The sequence below is a fragment of the Centrocercus urophasianus genome, unplaced genomic scaffold, assembly GCF_019232065.1.
Source record: "Centrocercus urophasianus isolate 14NV4802_14NV808 unplaced genomic scaffold, USGS_Curo_1.0 seq_666, whole genome shotgun sequence".
Taxonomy (NCBI): Eukaryota; Metazoa; Chordata; class Aves; order Galliformes; family Phasianidae; genus Centrocercus; species Centrocercus urophasianus.
This window is the reverse complement of record NW_024885273.1, coordinates 19,048-41,715: the sequence shown is the minus strand read 5'-3', so window position 1 is coordinate 41,715 and position 22,668 is coordinate 19,048. Positions and strand designations below refer to the sequence as shown.

General features: G+C 45.5%; 1 protein-coding gene and 1 non-coding gene across 6 annotated transcripts; both read right to left on the bottom strand.

The window, feature by feature from the left end:
• Positions 1-22,668, bottom strand: CHD4 (chromodomain helicase DNA binding protein 4). 5 transcript variants are annotated; one of them, XM_042837071.1, is made up of 40 exons: positions 22,592-22,668; positions 21,574-21,716; positions 19,507-19,634; positions 19,128-19,319; positions 18,628-18,746; positions 17,921-18,162; positions 17,710-17,837; positions 17,455-17,590; positions 16,874-17,055; positions 16,505-16,744; positions 15,428-15,631; positions 15,133-15,338; positions 14,704-14,835; positions 14,354-14,450; positions 13,781-13,972; positions 13,485-13,685; positions 12,511-12,648; positions 9,813-9,934; positions 9,524-9,697; positions 9,057-9,198; positions 8,246-8,377; positions 8,034-8,151; positions 7,702-7,826; positions 6,193-6,430; positions 5,861-6,033; positions 5,533-5,713; positions 5,347-5,433; positions 5,091-5,179; positions 4,877-5,010; positions 4,480-4,624; positions 4,126-4,291; positions 3,652-3,761; positions 3,351-3,483; positions 3,029-3,106; positions 2,768-2,905; positions 2,564-2,672; positions 2,114-2,246; positions 941-1,136; positions 678-821; positions 1-545 (listed from the first exon to the last, which is right to left on the bottom strand). In XM_042837071.1, the coding sequence occupies exons 2-40, from the start codon at positions 21,668-21,670 to the stop codon at positions 484-486; spliced, it is 5,763 nt and encodes a 1,920-aa protein (XP_042693005.1). In that variant the 5' UTR covers positions 21,671-21,716; positions 22,592-22,668; the 3' UTR covers positions 1-483. The 5 variants fall into 5 exon arrangements, with proteins under 5 accessions (XP_042693005.1, XP_042693008.1, XP_042693006.1 ...); XM_042837074.1 differs by having other exon boundaries at positions 646-821; positions 3,351-3,480; XM_042837072.1 differs by having other exon boundaries at positions 3,351-3,480.
• LOC122170327 lies at positions 3,958-4,098 on the bottom strand. The gene has a single exon (XR_006171731.1).

Sequence of the window (22,668 nt, the reverse complement as noted above, 5' to 3'; positions counted from 1 at the left end):
CTCTGCTTTTGTCCTTTTTTTTTGTTGGTTTTTTTTTTTTTTTTTTTTTTTTTTTTTCTCCAAGCTGCTTAATTAGCGGACAAGTCCTGTCAGTTTCTGTATTAAAAAGGATCTTGATGGAGGTAGCTTTGTCTCTGTCCTGGCTTCTGCTTGATCTCGCCTGTGCAGTCACCTCGGTAAACAAACCCAAAATAAAATTAGAAAACTGAAAATCTGGAATTCCAGGCGGAGGCAGCGAGCAACGCAGCCAGGTTCTCCATGTAACAGACATGGCACCGTGGCCTTCAGTCACTATGTACAGAGTCCATCATCCATCCATCCCCCTCTCTCCTAAGCACACTCCTCGCTCCAGCGGGCTGGCCGCAGTGGAAGGAGGTTCTCCTCCTCCCAGAGACTTGCACAGCAGCTTCCACGGAGGGAAACAGCACCCAGTCAGGAATGTCAGGCAGAGGGGCAGAGTGTGAAGGGGTGGGGTGGGGAGGGTCACTTCGGCTTGGCCAAAAGATTGACAGCACTGGGCTGGAGACTCACTGCTGCTGCGCCACCTGTAGGGCAAGAGAACAGCTGCTAGACTCCATGGTACGGGGGCTATTTCCCCACATAGCCTCGAGCCACCCCCGCCTGCAAAGCAGGGAGGGCACATACTTGTTGGGGAGGGGGCGGTGGAGGGGGCTCACTGCTGCGGTTGGCGAGCCTGCTGAGGATGTTGCGTTCTGACATCTGCAGGCGCACTGCCACCGGCGGGATACGGGCAATAGTGGCAGGCAAGCGTGTCACATCTGCCTTCATGTCACTCAGAAGTTCCTCTAGCTGCTTCAGAACTAGAAGAGAAAGGGATGAGTATTCAGGGAGAGAAGGAGAAAAAAAAAAAAAAAAAAAAAAAGACCGTGGGGGACAGTGATGCTCAACACATCCACTTTTGCTCAGCCCATAGCATCACCTTTGTGCAGCACAGCATTGGCAGGCTTATTCCCAGCCATTGACTCCTTGGATAGATGCTGGTGACTCTCAGCCAGGCACTCCACCTCTGCAAAACGTGTGTTCAGAGCCATTGAGGGATGAGAGGGGTCTTCTGACATATTCAGATAGGCAGCACGCCGCAACTGCTCCTCAATCACCAGTGCCTGCTCCAGGAGCTGCAAGAGGGAGCAGTCATTAGAGAAGTCTTCCAGCAGCTGCCTGAAAAAGCAGCCTGCTTGCACGTCCCCCTGCACTCCCCATCACAGTCTCTTCCTGATCAAGTTGTCAGCTATCACAAGGTAAGACCCTGAAACTCCTTTCACCAGCTTCTGTTTAGCTTGGTCTAAATATCAAGAAACGAAGTGTTTCATTAGGCCAGGCTCGGTATACAAGAAAACCAACTTATGACCAGTCTAAAATAAGTACTGTGAAGAGATTCCTACTCCTCTGCCTTCTTAAAGGACTTCTGAAGTAAATCTTTGCTGTTTGGTCTTTTTGCATGAAGCACATGAGATGAAGCTTTTTTTTTTTTTTTTTTTTTTTTTTTTAACCTGAGGAGTATCCAATGCTACTTACAGGAAGAATTTAAGAAAAACTGTTAAACATGTCAGAGATCTCCAAATAAATCAATTTGAATTCTATTACAGCAGATCCGATCAGCCAAACTACATTAATTTAATGTTTAGTTCCACGACTCAGAATTACACAGCCTAACTTGGGTTGGCCGTAGTTTCCAGAGCTAAATCATAGTCTCTCCCAAGTAGAATCAGACAGTTTAAAAGCTACTGTTTCACCAATTCACCACTACACATGTTTGAGTTCCCCCTAGACACAAGGAATGGTCTGCAACCAAGTAAAAGCTGTAATGGAAACAGACACTTGAAGCCTCCTGCATGCCAGTTGCTGAAGAAACATTTGGAGAGAAAACAGTCAAGCACCCCAACACCACTTCTAAAGGAAAGGATATTATTATGAAATTACTGCCTAACTTTGAGAAACATTCAGTTTGTGAGGGGGGGAAAAAAAAAGAAAAGAACTGCAGAAGCCTTCACTTTCAGTGGAAGTGTCAAAACAGCAACCTTAGCAAGGCAACCATCTTGTTCTTAAATGCTCATCTTGCTGAAAGGCACTTGTCACACTGAAGGCACCTTACCTTGAATCTCCTTGCCAAGAATTTGTTCTTTATTTCCAGGAAGTTACCCCTGTTCATCTCCCCCTTGAAGGGTTCATTGAGGATGGCGTAACGCGGATCATTCTGAATATCTTGCCAACGGGCATAGCCATGACTGAGATGGGATGAGCTCAGGCAAACAAAGGCAGTGAGAACATGGGAATACACAGTTCAGGCAGACAGTTCTCGAGAAGGGTCGGGAAAGGGGATACAGAGAGGGGAGGAACAGGAGCTGAGAGAGAGGAATGAAAACTATTTCCTGCTAGGTCTTGACTACACAAACACTAAAACCCTCCTCCTGCCATTTCTTTCACTCTACTGAATGATAAAAGCACTCTCACTGAAAGTGTTCTAGTCGGGCCCAAAACGGTCACCTTCACAACAAGATTTAGAGCACAAGGGGAGAGAACTGGTTTCTCAGGGTAAGGATACTTGATAATTCCAGCAAGCAGCCAGTAGTCATGACGCCGATGCCAGATCTCGTATGTCTTCTTTGTGACAGTTGCAGCCCGCTCTTCATTCTGCCAAAGGGAGTGTAATTCTGGAAAGGCAAGATACACAAAGATAACTGAAAGTTACCTCATGAACGAGAACGGGGGAATATAAATCAGTTAAAATATAAAAGATTTCACAGACCTGTGAAGCCACCATCAGCTATGTTGAACATGAACCGTTGCTTTACTGCCTTTTTGTGCCTTTCATCTACTGACTCTTTCAGCATCTCTCCATTCTGCAGCATTACCACATCTCTCTTATCATCATCCTTTTTCTCATCTGTACACACAGGAAGTCATTAGAAAGGAACATGGCAGATAGCACAGCAAGTTGGACCCACAAGAAGTCCTTGCAGGAGAGGGAGTCAGGAATGGGATCAGAAATGGAATTATAACAACTCACCTTTCTCATCCAAGGTGATTATAGGAGGTTCAGAGGTATTCTCAGTAGGTGTTCTGTCTTCTACTTTCTCCACATCAGCTGCAAGAGAGAAAGGGAGGATGAGATATAGCTGGTGAGTCCAAGGTTTTGTTCCTTAGTCAGTGAAACCTAAGTGTTCCCGGACTCCCTGCCCAAAGTCTTGGAACAGTCCCCACCAATTATCTACATTTATGTCTGCTTCAAGAACTCAGGCAAAGATGATGCAGCTTTAGAAAGATACTGATGTTTGTTTTTTTGTCCACTTGTTTGTGTTCAAGGTATTAAACAACCTCCCCAGAGATACCTTTGCTTTCCACTTCCATTGGCTCATCTGTTCTTTCCTTCACCTCTGGTTCTTCTTTCTTCTCATCTGCTTCTGTGGAGTTCACTGGGGATTTTGCTTCCTGTGGTGCAGCCTCTGCAGGCTGGGCACACTGCTGAGGACAGATCAACAAGTAGTGAAACAAAGCAGCGTATGCAAACAAGACAGTCAGATCAGTTTGGAAAGCAAAGATGCACAAAACTGTTACACTGATTGCGAGAACATGAGGAGAATCATCTCTAAGTAGAGACTGCATGAGGCAAACTAGGATCCCAATACCCACCTCCATAGGGACCTCTGCGTCATTAGCAGAGGCACTGATTTCTTTCTCTGGTTCAGCAGATTCTCCTTGCTCCTTGTTACTGGCTCCTTCTTCTGCCTTTATTCCCTCCTCTGTGTATTCCCCAATCGAGAGTGGCACATCAGATAAAAGAAGGAAAGAAGCCATCAGTGATGTGTTTCCCCCACTGTAACCAAGCATATAACTCCTCTGCTCCTAGAGATTATGCCATTCAAGCAGGAACAATATTGCTCTAGATGAACCCACAGATTTCCTACCAACCACAAATACAGGATGTTTATTCTCACTGATGTCCTCTCTTGCCTTTAAGGGTTTGCAAACATCTTCAGCAACCCTCCTAACTTGAGAGGGTAAGTTAATCTGTGTCCACCCCCAGACCCCACCACCACAGCTTCGGTGAGGGGAAGAGCCAGAATGAGGTCAGGACACAGGACTGTGCAAGGGGGAAGCTCTCACCAGAAGGAGGGGCAGGGGCCGGTGTATTTGGCTGAGTATCTCCTGGTGTTGAAGGAGTTGGTGTTTTGGGAGAGGGTGAGCTTGGCTGAGAAAGTTTCTTGTTCTCCTCTATCTCTGCCAGTTCTGGCATACTCCAGCGGCCATTCACATGCTCAAACTCCTGCACCTGCATGAGAGGGAAAGATGTGTCAACCAGAGGAGTCATATAAACCCTCATCCTCAAACCAGGAGTTACAGATCACTCCACACACAAAGAAACACGTGAAGTAGAGAGTACTCTCTAGTTCAGCACCCCAGTGACTTAGAGAAGCTGTACAGAAAGAGAAGGGTTACGTTGCTTGGCCATGCACCCACCTTTTTGCGTATGAGTGACATGACCCCAATTCGAGTAAGGACATGCTGTCGAGAAAGACCTTCCCGTGGGACCCCATCTGCAAACGTCTCTGCACCATCAGCTCCAGGTTCACATAAATGGCGCATGAACAGTGAGACATAGGCCCTGGCACAGTTAAGAGACAAGCAGTTAGATAAATAAAGAAAAAAAAACACTGCTCAGGAAAAAGTGAACAGCCCTGGAGGTTTTCAAGAAAAGGATGATGTGGCACCTCAGAACACAGTTAATGGGCACGGTGACGACAGGCCAACAGTTGGACAAGACGATCTTAATAGTCTTTTCCAACCTCAATGATTCTGTAGTTTTAAAGGGGCTAGATGTTATCCATTTTCTAGCCCTACCTAATTACCTACTTACTTGAACTCTTTCTCTGACTTGCCACGGAGATCCCGAACAAGCCACTGAGTGGTGAATGCATCCTGAGGTGGCATTCCATAGCGCATGATAGCATTGAGAAAGGCTTTTCTCTGGCGGGCATTGAAACCCAAGACCTAGAGTAAGAGGAAGAAAGATATAGGAAGAGCCATACCAAAGTCGCTTGAATGCAAAAGTCTATCCTAGTACTACTTACCTCAATGTTCCCTCCCACTCGGGCAAGTAAAGGAGGCAGGGGCTTATCCTTATCATTTCTCAGGCCTTTGCGGCTAGGCCGACGAGCTGCTGAAGAGAGAAATGCAACTGAGGAGGACAGACAATGCACAGTATATTGTTGTCTGAATATTTCCCTTGCAGAAGGGCACCACAAATGTACCAAGCATCCAAATCAAGTCCCAGACGTTTTCATACACAGAAAGTGAACCAGGAATTCTGGCTTCACCAGAGCTTACCTTCAGATCTCTCATCAAAGTCCTCATCCCCTTCTTCAGAAGCGACTGAATAGTCTGACTGATTATCTGACTGGTCGTCTTGCCAGTCTGAAAGAAAAACAGCACGTGAGCCTGAGACACTACTCCGTTATTCTTCCATTAACACATGCTTACACCCATTTCCCCCAAGTTTCCCCAGGTTTGTACCTCTATCCTCCTGTGAGCCATCATTGTAGTTAACTTGCTTGCGAATACGTTTGCCCTTGCCCAGATTCCTAGCCAGATCCTCCTGCTGCTGCTCATAATGGTGGCGGAGCAGTTTCTCCCAGTAATCAGGATCCACTGACTCTTCCTGCTTAATAATCTCCCGTTCCACTTCTTCTTCCTCCTGCCACACAGAGGTGAAAAATAAATTAGGAACCGCATGTTCCAAATCCCAGTGTTTGAGCAGATGCCTACTTGCCCTTAAAAGTAACAGCGCTTAACTGAACATCTGTCAGCAGAAGACTCTAGTTGATCTACACCTCATACTCACCCCCATCTCCTCTTCACGAACCACATACTGGGCCACTTTGAAAGAGCTGAGATACTCATTCATGCCCTGAAGTTCTGTGTCTTCTGTTTCATCCTGGTTCCGATCCAACAGACGCTCAATTGCTTTGTCATCATAGTGGATAACACTGCTATCTTCACCTTCTTTGTTATCCCCTGAGGAAGCAAGCACAGACATTTAATCACATGGATCTTAAGGGACCAGGAAAGGATATGGCACCAAGACCTCTTTGTAGAGCTATGAAGAGCACTGTAACTATAGTTTCTTGCTAAATACAGTCCTCCCCATCTCCATTATCACTTTCAAGCACTCACCCCCCTCAGTAGCCTCATCCTTGAAGAGTTCTTCAGTGCCAAATTTGAGAATGTCATCAAGTTCCTGTTTGGACATGGAGCCTGTCTTGGAGCCCAAGCCTGGCCTCACTACCAGATGAGTTAGCATCATTTTCTTCTTGGCCACCTGAGTGATGCGCTCCTCCACTGATGCTCTTGTCACAAAGCGGTATATCATTACTTTCTTGTTCTGCCCAATCCTATGCGCACGGCTGAAGGCCTAGAAAAGAGATGTGCTCAGAACAGCCTGGAGCTATATCAGCATTAGACTGCTACACCCCCACCTACCTCCACAGAAGTTCCCCAGTTGCCTTCATACTTGCTCTTAACAGAAGTTAAGATGTGCCTTGGAAGAACACTTCACTTGTTTACTTCCCACCTCTACCCATCCTTATTGCTCTAATTTTTCTAATAATCTCAGAAAGATTACAAAGAAGTAGCTAAGGTATGCAGGGAGAAAGTTAGGAAGGCAAAAGCCCAACTTGAACTCAGATTGGCCACTGCAGTAAAAGACAATAAAAAATCCTTTTATAAATATATCAACAGCAAAAGAACCAAAGATAATTCTCATCCTGTACTTGATGCAGCAGGGAATGTGGCCACTAAGGACAAGGAGAAGGCTGAGGTCCTCAACACCTTCTTTACATCTGCCTTTAATAGCCAGATCAGTTATAGGCTTGGAGACAAGTGGCTGGATGATTGTGAAGAAGAAAGAGACTGGGGGTGTTGGTTGATGCTCGGCTGAACATGAGCCAACAGTGTGCCCAGGTGGCCAAGAGGGCCAACAGCATCCTGGCCTGCATTAGAAATGGTGTGGCTAGCAGAAGCAGGGAGGTGCTCTACTCGGCACTGGTGAGGCCACACCTCGAGTACTGTGTTCAGTTTTGGGCCCCTCACTGCAGGAAAGATGTTGAGGCCCTGGAGCAGGTCCAGAGAAGGGCAACGAAACTGGTGAGGGGTCTGGAGCACAAGTCTTATGAGGAGCGGCTGAGGGAGCTGGGATTGTTCAGTCTGGAGAAGAGGAGGCTCAGGGGAGACCTCACTGCACTGTACAACTTCCTGAAGGGAGGTTGGGGTGAAGAGGGGTTTGGCCTCTTCTCCCAGGCAACAAACAGGACCTGGGGAAATGGCTACAAGTTGTACCAGAGGAGGTTTAGGTTGGACATAAGAACTTCTTCTCTCAGAGAGTGGTCAGGCACTGCAATGGCTGCCCAGGGAGGTGGTGGAGTCGCTGTCCCTGGCAGTGTTCAAGAGGCGCCTGGATGAGGAGCTACGAGATACGGGTTAGTGCTTGTGGTAGCAGTGTAACGAGAAGGCAGTTGGACTAGATGACCTTATAGGTCATTTCCAACCTTGTGATTCTATGATTCTGTGATTCTATGAATTTTGCATGTTTCTAGAAGGAAGTCATATTCCTTCACTACTCCTGACACATTCACGTCCCTCTTCCTCACAAGGGCTCCCATAGCAGGTAAACTCACTCAAACTTACCTGGATATCGTTGTGCGGGTTCCAGTCTGAGTCATAAATAATCACAGTATCTGCTGTGGCCAAGTTAATACCAAGACCCCCAGCTCGAGTTGAAAGCAGAAAGCAGAACTGCTGAGCACCAGGAGCTTGGATAAAAGAAGATAACAAAATTAATCAAGCAGGAGTACATCACTAAAGGTTTTTTACTTACCCCCACATAACCTCAGAGGAATCAACTAATTTAAGATTCCAGGACAGCAATGGAAGACAGGCTACATTCAATCCCATATTGACCACTAACCACATACAAGACAATCATTTTCATTTCGTGTCTGTAGGAGGAGAATCCTTACCATTAAATCGATCAATAGCCTCTTGACGCATGTTTCCTGTGATTCCTCCATCAATCCGCTCATATTTGTATCCTTCATGTTCCAGAAAGTCTTCCAGAAGGTCTAACATTTTAGTCATCTGTATATCAAAAAATCACCAGAAAAAAAAGTGAGGGACAAGGAGACACCAGATGAACAAGTTCCCTTCCTCAAAGACAGAACTTCCCATATACCTGAGAGAATATGAGCACTCTGTGACCTCCTTCCTTGAGATTCTTTAACATCTTCTGGAGCAGCAACAACTTTCCAGATGCTCGAATAAGAGCACTACCATCATACATGCCATTTGGCATTTTTGGAGCTTCCTGAAAAGAAAGAGTAGGGGCGAGAAAGAAGACTGTTAGAATTGAGCCAGAAGAGGTTTTGGTTAGATATTAGGAGGAAGTTTTTCACTCAGAGGGTGGTGACACACTGGAACAGGTTGCCCAAGGATGTTGTGGGTGCCCCATTCCTGGAGGCATTCAAGGCCAGGCTGGATGTGGCTCTGGGCAGCCTGGTCTGGTGGTTGGCAACCCTGCACATAGCAGGGGGGTTGAAACCAGATGATCATTGTGGTCCCTTTCAACCCAGGTCATTCTATGACTCTACAAACGTATCTTGACATTAGTTCTTTCTTGTGTTCATCACAGGCTGACTCATTCAAGTCAACTGGACACAATGTGTAGCACTGCTCATACAAAACAATGTCACCCCATGCATTTTCTCTCAGTTTGTTTCCTAGATCTCCTCTTTCTAATTCAGTCCCTACTCTACCTCCTCCATTCTGCAAGGATCACAAGGTAACCCCAATATAAAAAGATAAAGATACTGAAAAAAGAGAGGACCTCCAGTCCACAACAGTAACACAAAGAAAAACTGAAAAACAGACAAGTGTAAGAACAGAAAAGAGAATCCCTCCAAAACTTCACAGGGAGCTCAATGGCTCCCCAGTAGCAGCCAGCTGGGAATTTGTTTATGTAAGAATAAGTAAGCAACAGCACATACCATAGCAGCCACAGGAAAGAGGTAGGGGTGGTTACAGCACTTTTTCAGATCCATAACAACGTTGAGTAATGAAACTTGGTTACCACCACCACGTGCATTCAGCGCCTCAAAGTTCCTTGTCAAAATATATTTATAGTATTTCCTGAAAATAACAAAGAAAATAAAAACCACAACTCAAACATCTTTCACAAGAATGACTAACACACACTTGCTCATGTCTGAACGGTTCCTGGCATTACCTGCCAGCCACCTAGACTGCTCTGCCAGTGGCAGTTACTATCCATTTCAGCCCTCTCTATCAGAGCATAGGATTACTCCTCCCCTCTGCAGCAACACAAAATCTTCCTTCTATCCACTGTGCAGAAAGCCCTACAGTAAGGATGAGTCTATTTCAACATCCTCTTTAGAGCAGCAGAACAAAACAGTAGTAATTCAACAGCTGGTGATCCCTCCATTCTCACACTCACTTCTGCATAGGACTCAACTCCACTCTGACAATAAGTTCAGTCTTAGATGGCATGTTCTTGAAAACATCAGCTTTGAGGCGTCTCAGCATATGTGGGCCCAGCATGTCATGTAGCTTCTTGATCTGATCTTCCTTGGCAATATCTGCAAACTCTTCTAAGAAGCCCTCCAAGTTACTGTGGAGAAACAGACACTAAGCAAAAGCCACTAAAGAAAACGTCACAAAAAACACAGGGAGATAGGAGTGACAAGAAAGGCAAGTTTAGCCTGGATTTGCACTGCAAGACCTACTGGAATCTCTCTGGTGTCAGGAAGTTCAGCAGGTGAAACAATTCTTCCAGGTTGTTCTGCAGGGGAGTTCCTGTAAGCAGCAGCTTATGCTGGAGGGAATAACCATTCAGCACACGAAAGAACTGTAGAGAGCAGGTAAGGAATGAAAAGGAAAAAAACACAGAGACTTAGAAGTCAGTCATAGTCCTAGTAAAAAAATACTCAAAAAAAAAAAAAAAAAAAAAAAAAAAAAAAAAAGAAAAGCAAGCTGCAGTTTAGATTTAGATTCCCATCAGCTGTTTGCAGAAGTGCTCCTAGTAGTTGCCACTCCAATCAGCATCACTAGACTGATCTTTTTCGGATCACTGTTCTGCATAATTGAAACATGACTGTGACAAGTCCTATAAGTCATCAGGTACTAAAAGGTTTCCTTTGCTTTTTTAAGTTACAAGCTTTCAAACCACCAATCATTTCCAGATTACCATACTACATACTTTTTCCTCCTAAATTAGCATTCTACGTTTTTACTTCTCTGCCTCAAGACTTCTAGAAATAACTAAGTCACTGTTCCTATTCATATCAATCCTGGCAGCATTTCAGAATTCTGAACAAGCAGAGGAGAAAGAGTCAAGGGTTTGCCAATATATCTTTAAAGTAATTTGTGCTAGCTTTCACAACAATGAAGTCATTCTAGACAGAGCTAGCGAGCAGTTGCAGTACGGCACTGAAAAGCACAAGTATACCATGTTCACTAGCACAAAGTGACAATGAAGTAGTAATTTATGGACTTGTTTTATACTTAACATGATACAATGTCAAACTGAATGAGAATAGCTTGTATGTAGGTTGCTCCAGAAGTAACGCCTCCTATTTACTTCCATGGAAACTATAACAGATACAAAGAGCACAACATTATCTTACAGAGCAAATTCTCAGCTACAAAGCACTATTTTTTCAGCTCAGTCACCACCATTAGCTGTGCATTTTCACCAGTGATGAACAAAAGCCTGCATTACACCGGCTGTATGTGGCTATCCAGAATGTGGCTTGTCTTCAACATCATTGTCACCACTGCTGAAACATGCTACCCACTGCCTCACTGCGCTCACATCCACTGTCTGGCCTGCATAAACATTCAGCAAGCATCAATGGATGTCAACGGGTGCCATTTTGTCCACGTGGAGGAATTCAGCAACACCTCTGCTTCACATGCACTTTCATGTCAGGTGCCATTTTGTCAGACTGCTCCTCTGCTTCCATCGGCCGCACAGCAACAAAATCTATCAATACTGGTATAAGATTGAACCTCTACTGTCATATCACCAAGATCCACATTTGATGTTGTGAGCCAATATAATAAAATAGGAGGTGTTACTTTTGGAGCAGCTCTCAGATGACAAATATTAGAAGAAATATACCACCACTTATTTTGCTAATCATACCAGAAGGATTTCTTCTAGTGCCTTCCATTAGGATTGCTTTATGTAGTTACAGCCAACAACATTGTCATCTTGGAATAAAATATGGGAATTACTCACTGTAACTGTAAAACACACTATTTGGCAGGTAACCAACACTGTCTGTCAAGAGCTGTCTTGCATACAAATACCTAAAGCTGCCCTTAAGGGATACAAGACTCCTTTAGAAAAAGGAAAATTTAACAGTCTTGGTGGATAACCAATCGTTACTTAGTCATAGTGTAACACTGAGCTTTTATATCCTCTTTCAGTTCACGAATATAAACATGAATAGCAAGTGTTCAATACTGTTTCCAATAATTCCAATTCTAAGCACAGAACAGCACCCAATCTTAGTGAAAACAATAGAAATAACTCAAAACTGGACTGCAAGCACAGCTGATAGAGAGATATCACAAGGTACCACACTCAGATCTGAAGAGCTGAAGCTACGTTTTCTCTTCCCCACTCCCCTTTCATCCCCTACACAGAGGCAACTTGGTCTTACAACCTGCAAGAAACTACAAAACCAGATTCCCATTAGCAGTTGCTTTTAGAGTACTAAGCCTTAGAACCTAGCTGAAGACAGACAATCAATCAGATTTAAAACACAAGAGCTTAGGGAGGGGTTGGATTAAGAAAGTACAGTCAATTCTACTGAATTAAAACAAGCCTGGTAAAGGTGCAGCCTCATATGATTGCAGCTCTATGGCTTTCAGCATTTACCCAGGCATTGTTGAACACTCCTGCCCACCTCTCCCATTTCTATAACATCTAATTAGCTCTGCTAGAGCTAGATGAATGCAGAAGGCAAGATTCCTCTGGAAGCAGAATAACTGCAACCCATGCAGCTTTTTTATACTCAATATGATTAGCCCTTCCAGAACAGAGATGATCCAGATGTATGCTCTACTTCCAGAGAAACCCATTTCTGAGAATGGCAGCACCCAGGTTTTTCTGTTTTCTAGTATACATCAATTGCCTATTCAACTAGAGAGGAAGTTATTTTACTAGTGAAACATACTAGTGAAGCTGTTATCAGTGATAATCAATACCCAAATGAAAGGTTTCTCTCTTCTGTTTAAAATAATGACGGTTGTTCCTCATCAAGCCCCCCCCCCAGTGCATTAAATTTGCTAATGAACACACACGTAAGAGCTGGCAGACAAACTTACTTGTTCAGGATCAGCTATCTAATCTTCTGAACACCTTCCGCAACATATGTAATGCTTACAGACCTTATTACCTATTCTTTCCTGTACCTTAGACTGATTGTTCTTCAGTCGATGAGCTTCATCTACAATGAGACATGCCCAGTCAATAGATCCCAATATGGCCATATCAATTGTGATCAACTCATAAGACGTGAGAAGGACGTGGAACTTCACAGCTGCCTCCTTCTGCAGAGGAAGAAGAAAACACAGTAATGACATAAGGGAATGTCACAGGACAAAGGAGATACAGAGTCTCTCCAACAAGTTGTCCCAACAAGAGATAGTCAAACAGCACAACAAAACTGTTTTTCATACCTGTAGTTTTCTGTCACAATATCCAAAATACTACCCAACACATTCTAGTTTTTCAATCTCTTATTACTTGTTTTACACACGTAAGCCTCCTCAACCTCCTGCTACTACAGCATAGCTGCCAGTTCTCATAACAGAATTAAGCAGCAAATAGAGTTATGGAAAGAGACCAGGAATAGTGTCTCATCAAAATGAAAATTCTTAGAGGATAAACAGTTTATCCAAGTTACTGTCAGTAGATCCTGCAGTTAAAGTAAGGGAAAACAAGCAGTTGTATTTAACCCTACTGAGAAAATTTTAGTGGTTTTTTTTTTTTTTTTTTTTTTTTTAAACTAGGAAGAGTGAGGTTCTATTACAAAATACCTGCATCAGGTCTGTATCAGGTCATATTTATGCAGGCTGGCAATTCTGTAAGAAGTACAATGCACAGCTTGACAGATTAAGCAGAAAAACGAAAGAACTTGCCTATGGTCAGTATTGCCTTAGTTGATTCCCTTTTTCTGGAGCACTGTAAAAATTCAGACTGCCAGAAATGCTTAAAAGCAATCTACAGTAAGAGCCTAACAAAATATCCACTTAGTCATCAACTTGCAGTTATTTCCCCTTGGAAACGAAAGTATTATCAGCTCCCACAGACTCGAGAGCACTCGAATCTCAGTTGCTGAAAGCCATTCTAGTGTACCTCCTCTTCCAGTTCAGGCTTGCATTACCTTCATTCTGGATGCTTTTTTGCCTCCACGTATGGCATTATCCTCAAAAGTGAACTCATTCTCACGGATGATTGCTCGACTGTCTTTGTCCCCAACGTAGGTCACTACATACATATCTGGTGCCCACATCTCAAATTCTCGTTCCCAGTTGATGATTGTGGAGAGGGGGGCACTCACCAAGAAGGGCCCCTTTGAGTGGCCCTATGAACAGAATCAGTAAGAGCATTAGATGCTGCTTAACTGAGCAGATGCGTTAATCTCTCCAGATAGCGTTCCAGCAACATTTTGCCTCTCACCTCTTTGTATAGGGAATACAGGAACACAGCTGTCTGCACAGTCTTTCCCAGACCCATTTCATCAGCTAAGATTGTATCTGTGCCCTGGGCCCAAGAGAATCGCAGCCAGTTCAGTCCTTCCAGTTGGTAAGGATGCAAGGTTCCCCCTGTTACATCAAGGTACTCTGGCTGCCGGTCATACTTCACCGTCGGCTACATTGGAAAGAAGGAAGAGTTAAGATCATTTACCTTAGCTATGGAAGGAACTATCAAGACTCCTTCTCCAGTCACTCATATTCCCTACTGTAGACTGACATTCCACAGAAATCAGATTAATTCTAGTGCCAAATCCCTAACAGGCCAAAAGGTGTCCAAAATATTCTATCAAGAGCCAGCCAAGCCAGCCTCTTCCCAATGTACAAAAGATGGGTCTGAATCTGAAGGTTCTATAACCTATCCACTTTTCAGGCCAGGAAGAAATTGTAAGCCATGCGCTCCTCACCCTTCAAGTTCTCTGTACAGCCCACAAGTCCCAGCCCCACTCAAAATAATCAGTAGTATCAGGTAGTGCCTAAGCAGTAAACAGCAACTTACATCTACTGTGGGAGTTTCAGGGGGCCTTTCCAGTTTCCGCATCTTCACTTTCTTTAGCTTCTTACCAGGCCTTCCTTCTTCACCCCTCATCAGCTCCCTATGAAGAGACAGCCCCATGAATACAAAAATGCAACAATTTTTGTAACAGACCAAGGGAAAACTATTGCAAAGAGCAGTGGGTAAACAAGCAAATCAAATATGCTCAAGAGAACAGAGGGAAAAGCCCTCCAACCAAAGGAATAAGGAATCAACAAGACGCTTCCTTTCTATCTCCATGCATCCAGATGGGTCCTGACACACTCAAATACTTTCCTCAAGGGAAAAGAACGTTACCTTGATATTTCTCCTACCTGTGATTCCAGTAGGCTTGCTTGTAAAGGTCATAATCTTGGATATCCACATCCTCACTTTCCCATGATGCCTGGTCATAGGGTAGATCTCTCCATTTAATCAAATAGTGGACGTTCCCCTTCTTATCCACACTGAGGGGGACAAAACAATAAGTGTTAAGCACAGTGAAAAGACAGCATTTCTCATCCCATTCAAATAGGAAAGGAGAAAAGGATACTTTGAAGAAGCTACAGAAACAATATTTTTCATAAACAGAACTCCCACTTTTTCCTCTCAGTTACGACACGCTTCAGTTCATCACCCCTCTCAGCCCTGTCTATAGCTATCGTTAAAAAATCGTCTTGCTCTTCCACTGGGACAGGTATTTTGATTAAAAAAAAAAAAAAAAAAAAAAGACACAGCAAAACCACCTTTGCTTCTTCCCCTACCTATGATTAAGGATTCTATGGATCATCATCCACTCTGGTTTGATCCCATATCGATAGAAGCGCTCCTCCATTTCAGCATATTTGGGGTCCTTGTTTTTTCTCTTACGACTTTTCTCCTCTTCTCCTCCAAAGTCCCCTGAAGGTGGCTCATCCATATCATTCTTGCGTTGGTAGTTTCGAAACATTACCTGACAGTGCAGCTCCAGCTGGAATTGGGACAGAAGTTAGACTGTAATAATCTCTCCCCAGAAATATCTAACCACTCTTATGATAGGGTTAAGATCCTTAAACTCACCTGCAATTCTGACACCCAAGAGCAGTGCCAGTAGGACATGCCCTGCCATTTGACAAAGAACTGCCTTTCAGGTCGACCCTCCAGAGGCTTAGGGGGAGGAGCATTAGGATCTGCATCAGGTGGACGTGGTGGTGCAGGACCAACTGGGGGCTGACCCCATTTCCAGATCAAGATCTTCTGAACCTTTCCTTTCAGAGCTGGGCACTGAAAAGGTAGAGAGCTTGTCACAGACTGCAAGTATTCTAACGTCAAGTGCTGAGGAGCACGGACTGTACAAAGAGTTACAGTTTTCTTCTTTAGTTAGCAGCTTTACTACACAGGTGGGATTTTCTCTTTGGGCTTAGAAATGTTCATTCTCTTATTTCTAGAACTTTAGAGCTTCTTCCAGTTTGTCTTTTTTCCAGGACTAGCAAAACAGCAAGCTGAATTCAGTCTCTCAAATTTAGTCATCCCTCCAGGGTCCCAAAAAATCAGTCTTCCGAATTCCAGTGAAAGTTCACACAGAAAATGTGTTCCTGTAAGACTACCAGTCCAGCACAGGGACATGCCCTGAAGCAGACTGCATTTTGTTCATTATCTGAGAAGTCCTTATCATCTAATGAATGCACATAACAATTTACAATACTTCATTTTAATGACATCATGTAAGTGTGAAATTTCCCTCAACTATCAACTAAGAGAGGGCTTGGCATTACAGAGACTGCAGCACAAAAGCCATTTAGCTCATTGGTTTAGAATATTTTAAGTGCTCAGTTTTCTTGCATTCATATCATTGCTTCTACATACAAAATATAATCCAAGAAAATTGAGCTTCAGCATGGTCGTAAGCCCATCCTCCCTGCCCTCCAGGGGAAAGAAAAAGCAACCAAGCTGCAAGGTACAATCCAACCACACACAACCAGGTCTCAGTAAATTATAACAAAAAAACAAACAAACAAACAAAAAAAAAAAACAAAAAAACCCCAGAACAATAGTCTTCTCTAAGGACTCAACACTTATAGGAAAATGTGATGATTAAATAGAATTAGATCCAACCTTTCTTTCAACAACAGAAGAACAGTAGTAGCAGAAACTCACAGTGCAGCGAGGACACAGCCACTCCCCATTGGGAATCTCTGGCAATGGGGGATTCAGACAGTGAATGTGATAGGATGAAGGACATGCATCACAGCACAGCAGCTCTCCTCCATCCTTGCAGACTCTACAGAACTCCATATGGTGGTCGTCTTCCTCTTCAGCATCCCCCACAACATCTTCCAGGATCTCTTCACCTTCAGAGTTATCCTCCTTTGCTTCCCACTGAATGCCCTCTTTTTCCTACAGGAGCAAGAGATCAGAAAAGTCACGCTGACACATTCATGACTTTATTTCTACAGAACAGCATTAAGTCACTTGACCTCCCCCCTTCACAATCACTTGCACAGTTTGGGATAATCCAATACTCACGCAGTGTGGGCAGCTCCATTTGCCCTCTGGGGCTTTCTCCATATCTGGGTCCAGGCAAACCATGTGGTAGGCACGAGGACAGGTGTCACACAGTATGATTTCTCCTCCCTGCTGGCACACCTCACAGTAGTCCTGGTGATCAGTCTCATAGCCATCCACAGCCACTGTGGAGTCCTCCTCACCTGCAGAGGGTGAAGAAGAGTTAGAGCAGTGCAAGGCACAGATAAAGGCTTTCTACAGCAAGGAAGCGTATTCCCCCAATAGCAACAGCCTCTGTAGTTACAGAGATCCAGAATTCAAAACTCTAAGTGCATTCATGTAGAAAATGGAGCAAGGAGGTCCACTCATGAAACTAAAGGTGTAGTTTAGGCTAGGAAAACTCAGTATTGTATCTGTTCCTCTACCAAGATGATGAAAGATTTCCTGAGCAGCTTTTCCTTCTCAGGAATAGTATCAGGTTCTTTCTCCATTAATTTACCTCCTTCAAGTATGCTGTTAAGCATCCAAATGCTACAGACATTCCTCTCATCTCTCTACACAATTAACTGCAGTTCTGTCTCCAGCTGACAATGGAGCAATACCTTTCTTTTTCTTTTTTCCAGCCTTGAGTTTTTTACGACTGCGGCTACTGCGACTTGTAGATCCATCTGAAACAGAGTAGCTGTTGATGCTGGCATCATCAAAGTCTGACTCCACATCCAGGTCATCATCTTCACTCTGAGGTAGGTAAGAAGGAAGCTATGCTGTCCAGGCATGTATGCCATGGACAGCAATCACGCACTGATCCCAGCATTTCTAGCATGCCATCAGAATGTCAAGAAAAAAGGGTCACTTACTGATGACCTTTTGCGCTTGGAACCAAATCCTCCCAGTTTGATTTTCAAAGGTGCCACTTTCTTTGTTTTAGGTTTCTTGATATCAGGAATACGAGGACTGCCCTTTGGTTTTCGTCGGGCATTGGGGCCTGGGGACAGAGAAGCCTGTGAGTCAGAAGTACTACTGTCTCAACACCACTCATCAACATCCTGACAGGTTTTTTAATCTCACCTTTGCCTTCCTTTGTCTTGGCTTTCCTGAGTGGCACATCTACAGGGGGCTGCGGCAGCACAGCATCCACGTTTGTCACCATACTCTCCACTACTGCAACAGCTGCAGCTGCAGCAGCAGCCACAGATGCACCTGAACTTCCCTTGAAGGGGTTATTTGTGCTAAACTCCCTCCACTTGGCTCCCAGTACCATCATCATCTTCGACACAGCTATTTTAGGGTTCTTGGCTGCAATAAGTGGTCTGTATACAGTTAAGGAAAAGAAGAGTTACCAAAACAGTTTCTTGGTCATTTCTCTTTCCTCACCCCCATCAGTCCTTCTCTCTCAAAATATATTCCTTTCTAGCCTCCAATCTCAACAGCAGTGAAGCTCTACTTCCACTCCTCACACAGCACGGACACAAATGCTCCGTGATTTTGAAAGCAAAATGGAACTAAGCATATTAGGGAAGAAAGCAGACCAAGAGCAAGGACTTGCATCATCTTGACTGCCAAAAACAAGATATGTGAATCAAATATTTCAGTGTTTCTTCAGGTGTTTGTTCTAGGTGGGGAGCTAGTGTCCCTGACACGTCTCGAGGATCCAAAACAACAACAAAAAAAAACCACAACAGAAAAAAAACAACCCAAGACCTAGTTCTTGTCCCCCTCCTTTTTTTTATTCCTTCTTCAAAAGTCCTTCCAAATGCTAAAGACTTGCAATTCACCTAACAAACTGGCTGAAAGCTTTGTAGTTGGTGAGAGTGCGGTAATCCTCCTCTGTGAAGATATGATCAATATCCTCCATGCCCCAGTCCTCCAGGAGCTGAGCAGATGACTTTGGCTCCTGTCAAAAAACAATTGTGGCCTCTTTGAGCAAAAGCACACATTCCAGAAAATAGTACTTCCACACATCTATATCATACATACATCTTCCATCTACAGATGACCCATTGGGTCAAGACTGGGGGATTTCCACCAGCCGCTCTCCACTTGTCACTGCCATAGGACACAGCCTCACTAGAACATCAGAGGTAGGAAAATCCTTTGGATTCAGTATTTAAGGTAGGAAAGGGAAAGGCGTGCAGGGAGGGAAATGGTCAGGTCAGGCTGTTCAGAGAAAAAAAGAGACTAAACTGTTCCCCACTCCATATGCTGTCAGAGACTAATCCCCTAAGTCCACATGGAACTGAGAAATAAGGAGTAAGCCAGATGGGTCGCTTCTCACCTTGGAGTCATCATCTTCTTCCTCCTCCTCTTCTTCCTCCTTGCGCTTTGCTTTGCTTTTCTTTTCCTTCTTCGGTCCTAATTTCTTCTTTTTCTTCTTCCCAGGAGTGTAGTCACTGCCTTCACTATCAGAGCGCAGAACCTCCTCCTCTTCCTCCACAAACTCATTGCCCTCACCAGAACTGTCCCCAAGCTGGGGAAGGAGGGAGAGAGAAGATCAGGCAGCTGTGAGAAAATACCCTGGATAAGCACTAAATACCATACTACCCAAGCTCTAAAGGATTCATACAGATGTTTGCTGTCGAAAGTCAACAACAAAGCAAGCCTCCTCTCCCCACAGCAATATTTTACAGCATGATTTGAGACATCCTTTCCCTTACCTCCTTCTTCTGACGCTTGCTGAGTTTGGGCACTTTGGGTTCCTTTAGCTTCTTGGGTTTCTTCTTCTTTTTGATTTTGAGTGTCTCAGCCTCCGACAGAAGCTCTTCTTCTGGCTCCTCTTCATGTTCTGGAGGGGAAGAGGTGACATCCCACTCAAAGTCCATTTGCACACTACAGCCCAGCCCAGCCCACTTTTCACAGACATCACTGAAGCTGTCTGCTTCTTGCTACATACTTAGAAACACAGAAGTGCTTGCTTACCCTATTATTGTTTGTACCTTGTTACTGTTCACAACATTTACTAGTCAATCATATGGCAAATTACTACCACACACCCCTTCCTCCCTCCAACAAGGCCCACTTCCACAATATTCCTTCTCCAAGCAAAGCAGCTCTTAGGCACCAGAAGTGTGCCCTAACTGAAAAACAAGGGCACAGAGTAGATTACCATATCTAAAGGAATTAAAACAGTGATTACATTTAGAAAGTACGTTAGAGAACCTGAAGATAACGTTTCAGTCCTCTAGAATAAAAAAGTTATTAACCTTTTTTTCATCAGAATAGAACATCCTATTGCTTACAGGTATTAAAATACACTCAAAACACAGTCCAGCAAGTCACTACTTGTCCTCCATAGGTAGACTGCTACTTAGCAACTCAATTCTAATCCAGACTTGACATAGCTTTCTCTCCACCCCTTCCCTCTTTGTCATCAGCTAGCAAGCAAGTTCCCAGTGCAGGGACAAGCAACCAACTCCCTACCACCACCACTTCCATCTGTGCCCCTACCTCTCCCGACCCCGGGGAGAGCCAGGCAACCCTTTCCTTTGTGGCAAGCTCTGAGAGCAGCCCAGCCATTCGCTCTCTCCTGCTGCCCCGCCCATTGCACACAGCCAGAGTCACTCCTTCTCCCTCCAAGGGAAAATGGCCTCCTGACCACAGGAGCTGGGCAGGATGGAGGAAGCCACAGGTCAGGGAGCTGCAGCAGGCAGATGAAGCAGAAGAAGTAGAGCTCTTGGAACTTGGGGTCTTGCAGTCCTGCCACTGTGCCAACTAATTAGCAAGTCTTTGCTCACACAGTCCTACAACACCAGCTCCTATGAGGATTCCACATCTTCTCCAGCTAGTTCTTTCACAGAGCCTAAGTATCCCACCCCTTCCATTGCTTTTCCCTAAAGCTCTCAAGTCTGCAGCAATTTTAACAGTTATTTTTCCCAACAGGATTTTCCTCACAAAGCTTCATGACCATCTCCCCTCCACCTAAGAGGTAGCAAATGCAGCTGGAGTCAAAACTCTAGAAAAAAGCCAAGCAAACAAAAAACCCAAGCCTTCAACAACATTTTGCCTCTCCACTTGCAACGTTTTCTCATCTGATACTACAACAGGCATGGCTTGGTGGGAAAACTCAAATTTGCCTTACAGCCCAGCACATCAGGATACATACGATCCCTTTTTGCAAGGAAGCAGAGAAGCCAGATGTTGATGGCTTGCTTTGTACACACATCAATAACATTCAAAACAGAAGAGTACCCAAAGCTCTAACCCCAGTCTCATGTAGATGAGGATGCATGCAAAATGGACAAGGCAAGGTACAAAGACTACCTGAAAAGCAAAGGTGAGTAGGTAGTACAAAAAATGAGCCACCAGAAGCCTCAATAATTGGGTGTGGCAAAGAAAAAGTGGGTCATGCAAGAGCCCAGGGCAGTATGCTCTGGACAGCAGCAAGCCTGAGATCCCAGATGAAGCAGCCAGACATCCTCCCCTTTCACATACACAGCTCCCCCTCAGCCCCCCCATTTAGTGAGTGTGAAACTCGCGGACATTTTGGTGAAAACTGGACATACCACTGACTGCTCACTCCCCCAAAGCATGAGCCCCTGACAACCTGCGACATCCTGGAACAAAGTCTGCTCCACTACTGGAACTAGGATTCCAGTAGTAAAAATCAAAAACATATGCCAACTCCTAGTCGAAGGGACATTCCTCCATGGAGCATTTATTTCACATATCCAATTCAAGGACAGCATTACCCTACCTCACACACGTGCCCTGCAGGCCCTCAATACCTGGATGCTGGGGGATAGCACTGTTCAGCAGAATCTCCATCTCATCATCATCACTGCCCCCCGAGCACGGCGACGGAGATCCGATGCCTGATGCCATATCCTCTGAACCAGGGGAGGCCCGGGCTCACAGAAGTGCTGCCTTCCTGCCAGCAAAGCCAGTACTTCATTGAAAAGAATCAAGAGAAAGTTACAGCAGACACAAAACCCGGTTTCCCAAGCAGTAGTGCAACCAAGAGGATTCTCGAGAAAAAGCTTAGATAGCGATTTCATCGCATTGGGAGCCGATGGACAACAGGCACTCCAGCAGCAGGTATCGCATCAGAGTTGTAATGAAGCAGGCTTTAAGACAGCAGACGTTAAACTGAGTCAGCAACTCATTCCTCGCAGGGAACCAAAACAGCTGTCCTATAGGAAGATCCTCCTGGCTCCCGCAGCCGGTGCCAGACCGGAATGAGCGCCCTAGGTTATTTCTACCTTGGCCTTGAAGAAGGCGGGGAGGGGAGCCGGCCTTCCCACGGGGACCTTGAGCCGCCCGGCGCTCCGTCAGGGCGGCGTCCAGCGTTCCCTCACGGCGGCAGAGCCCTCCCGCAAGAACTCGGCGGGCCGCCTGCCGCGTTGCCCCCAGGACCCACACAAAAGACACCACGGCCGCCACCTCGCCCGGAGCGGGGCCGCAGGGCGGGCGACGGCTCGGCGGGGGCACGGTGCCCGGCGGGCGGGGGCGCGGGGCGGGGCCGGGAAAGTCCGGCCGGCGGGCGGCACGGGGCCGGCTCTCCCCACGGCCGGGCGGTAGGACCGGGCCCGGCGGGGCGGCCGCTCGCCAGGGCCGCGCCGGGAGGCGGGGCGGGGAGCGTCCCGCGGCCGCCGCGCAGGGGACGGCGCGGTCCCGAGGCGAGCCGCGACCGAAGAGCGGGAGGGTGAAGGGGCGCCGGCGAGAGCCCGTGGGGCGACGGGCGGACCGCGACAGACGGCAGTGAGGCCGCGCCCGCCCGCCCTCCATTCCCTCCCGGATCCTCACCCGGCTCCAGACGGCAGCTCCGCTCCACCACCGCCGCTGCTGAAGGAAAATGGCTCCGCACCCGGCACCGCCTCTTA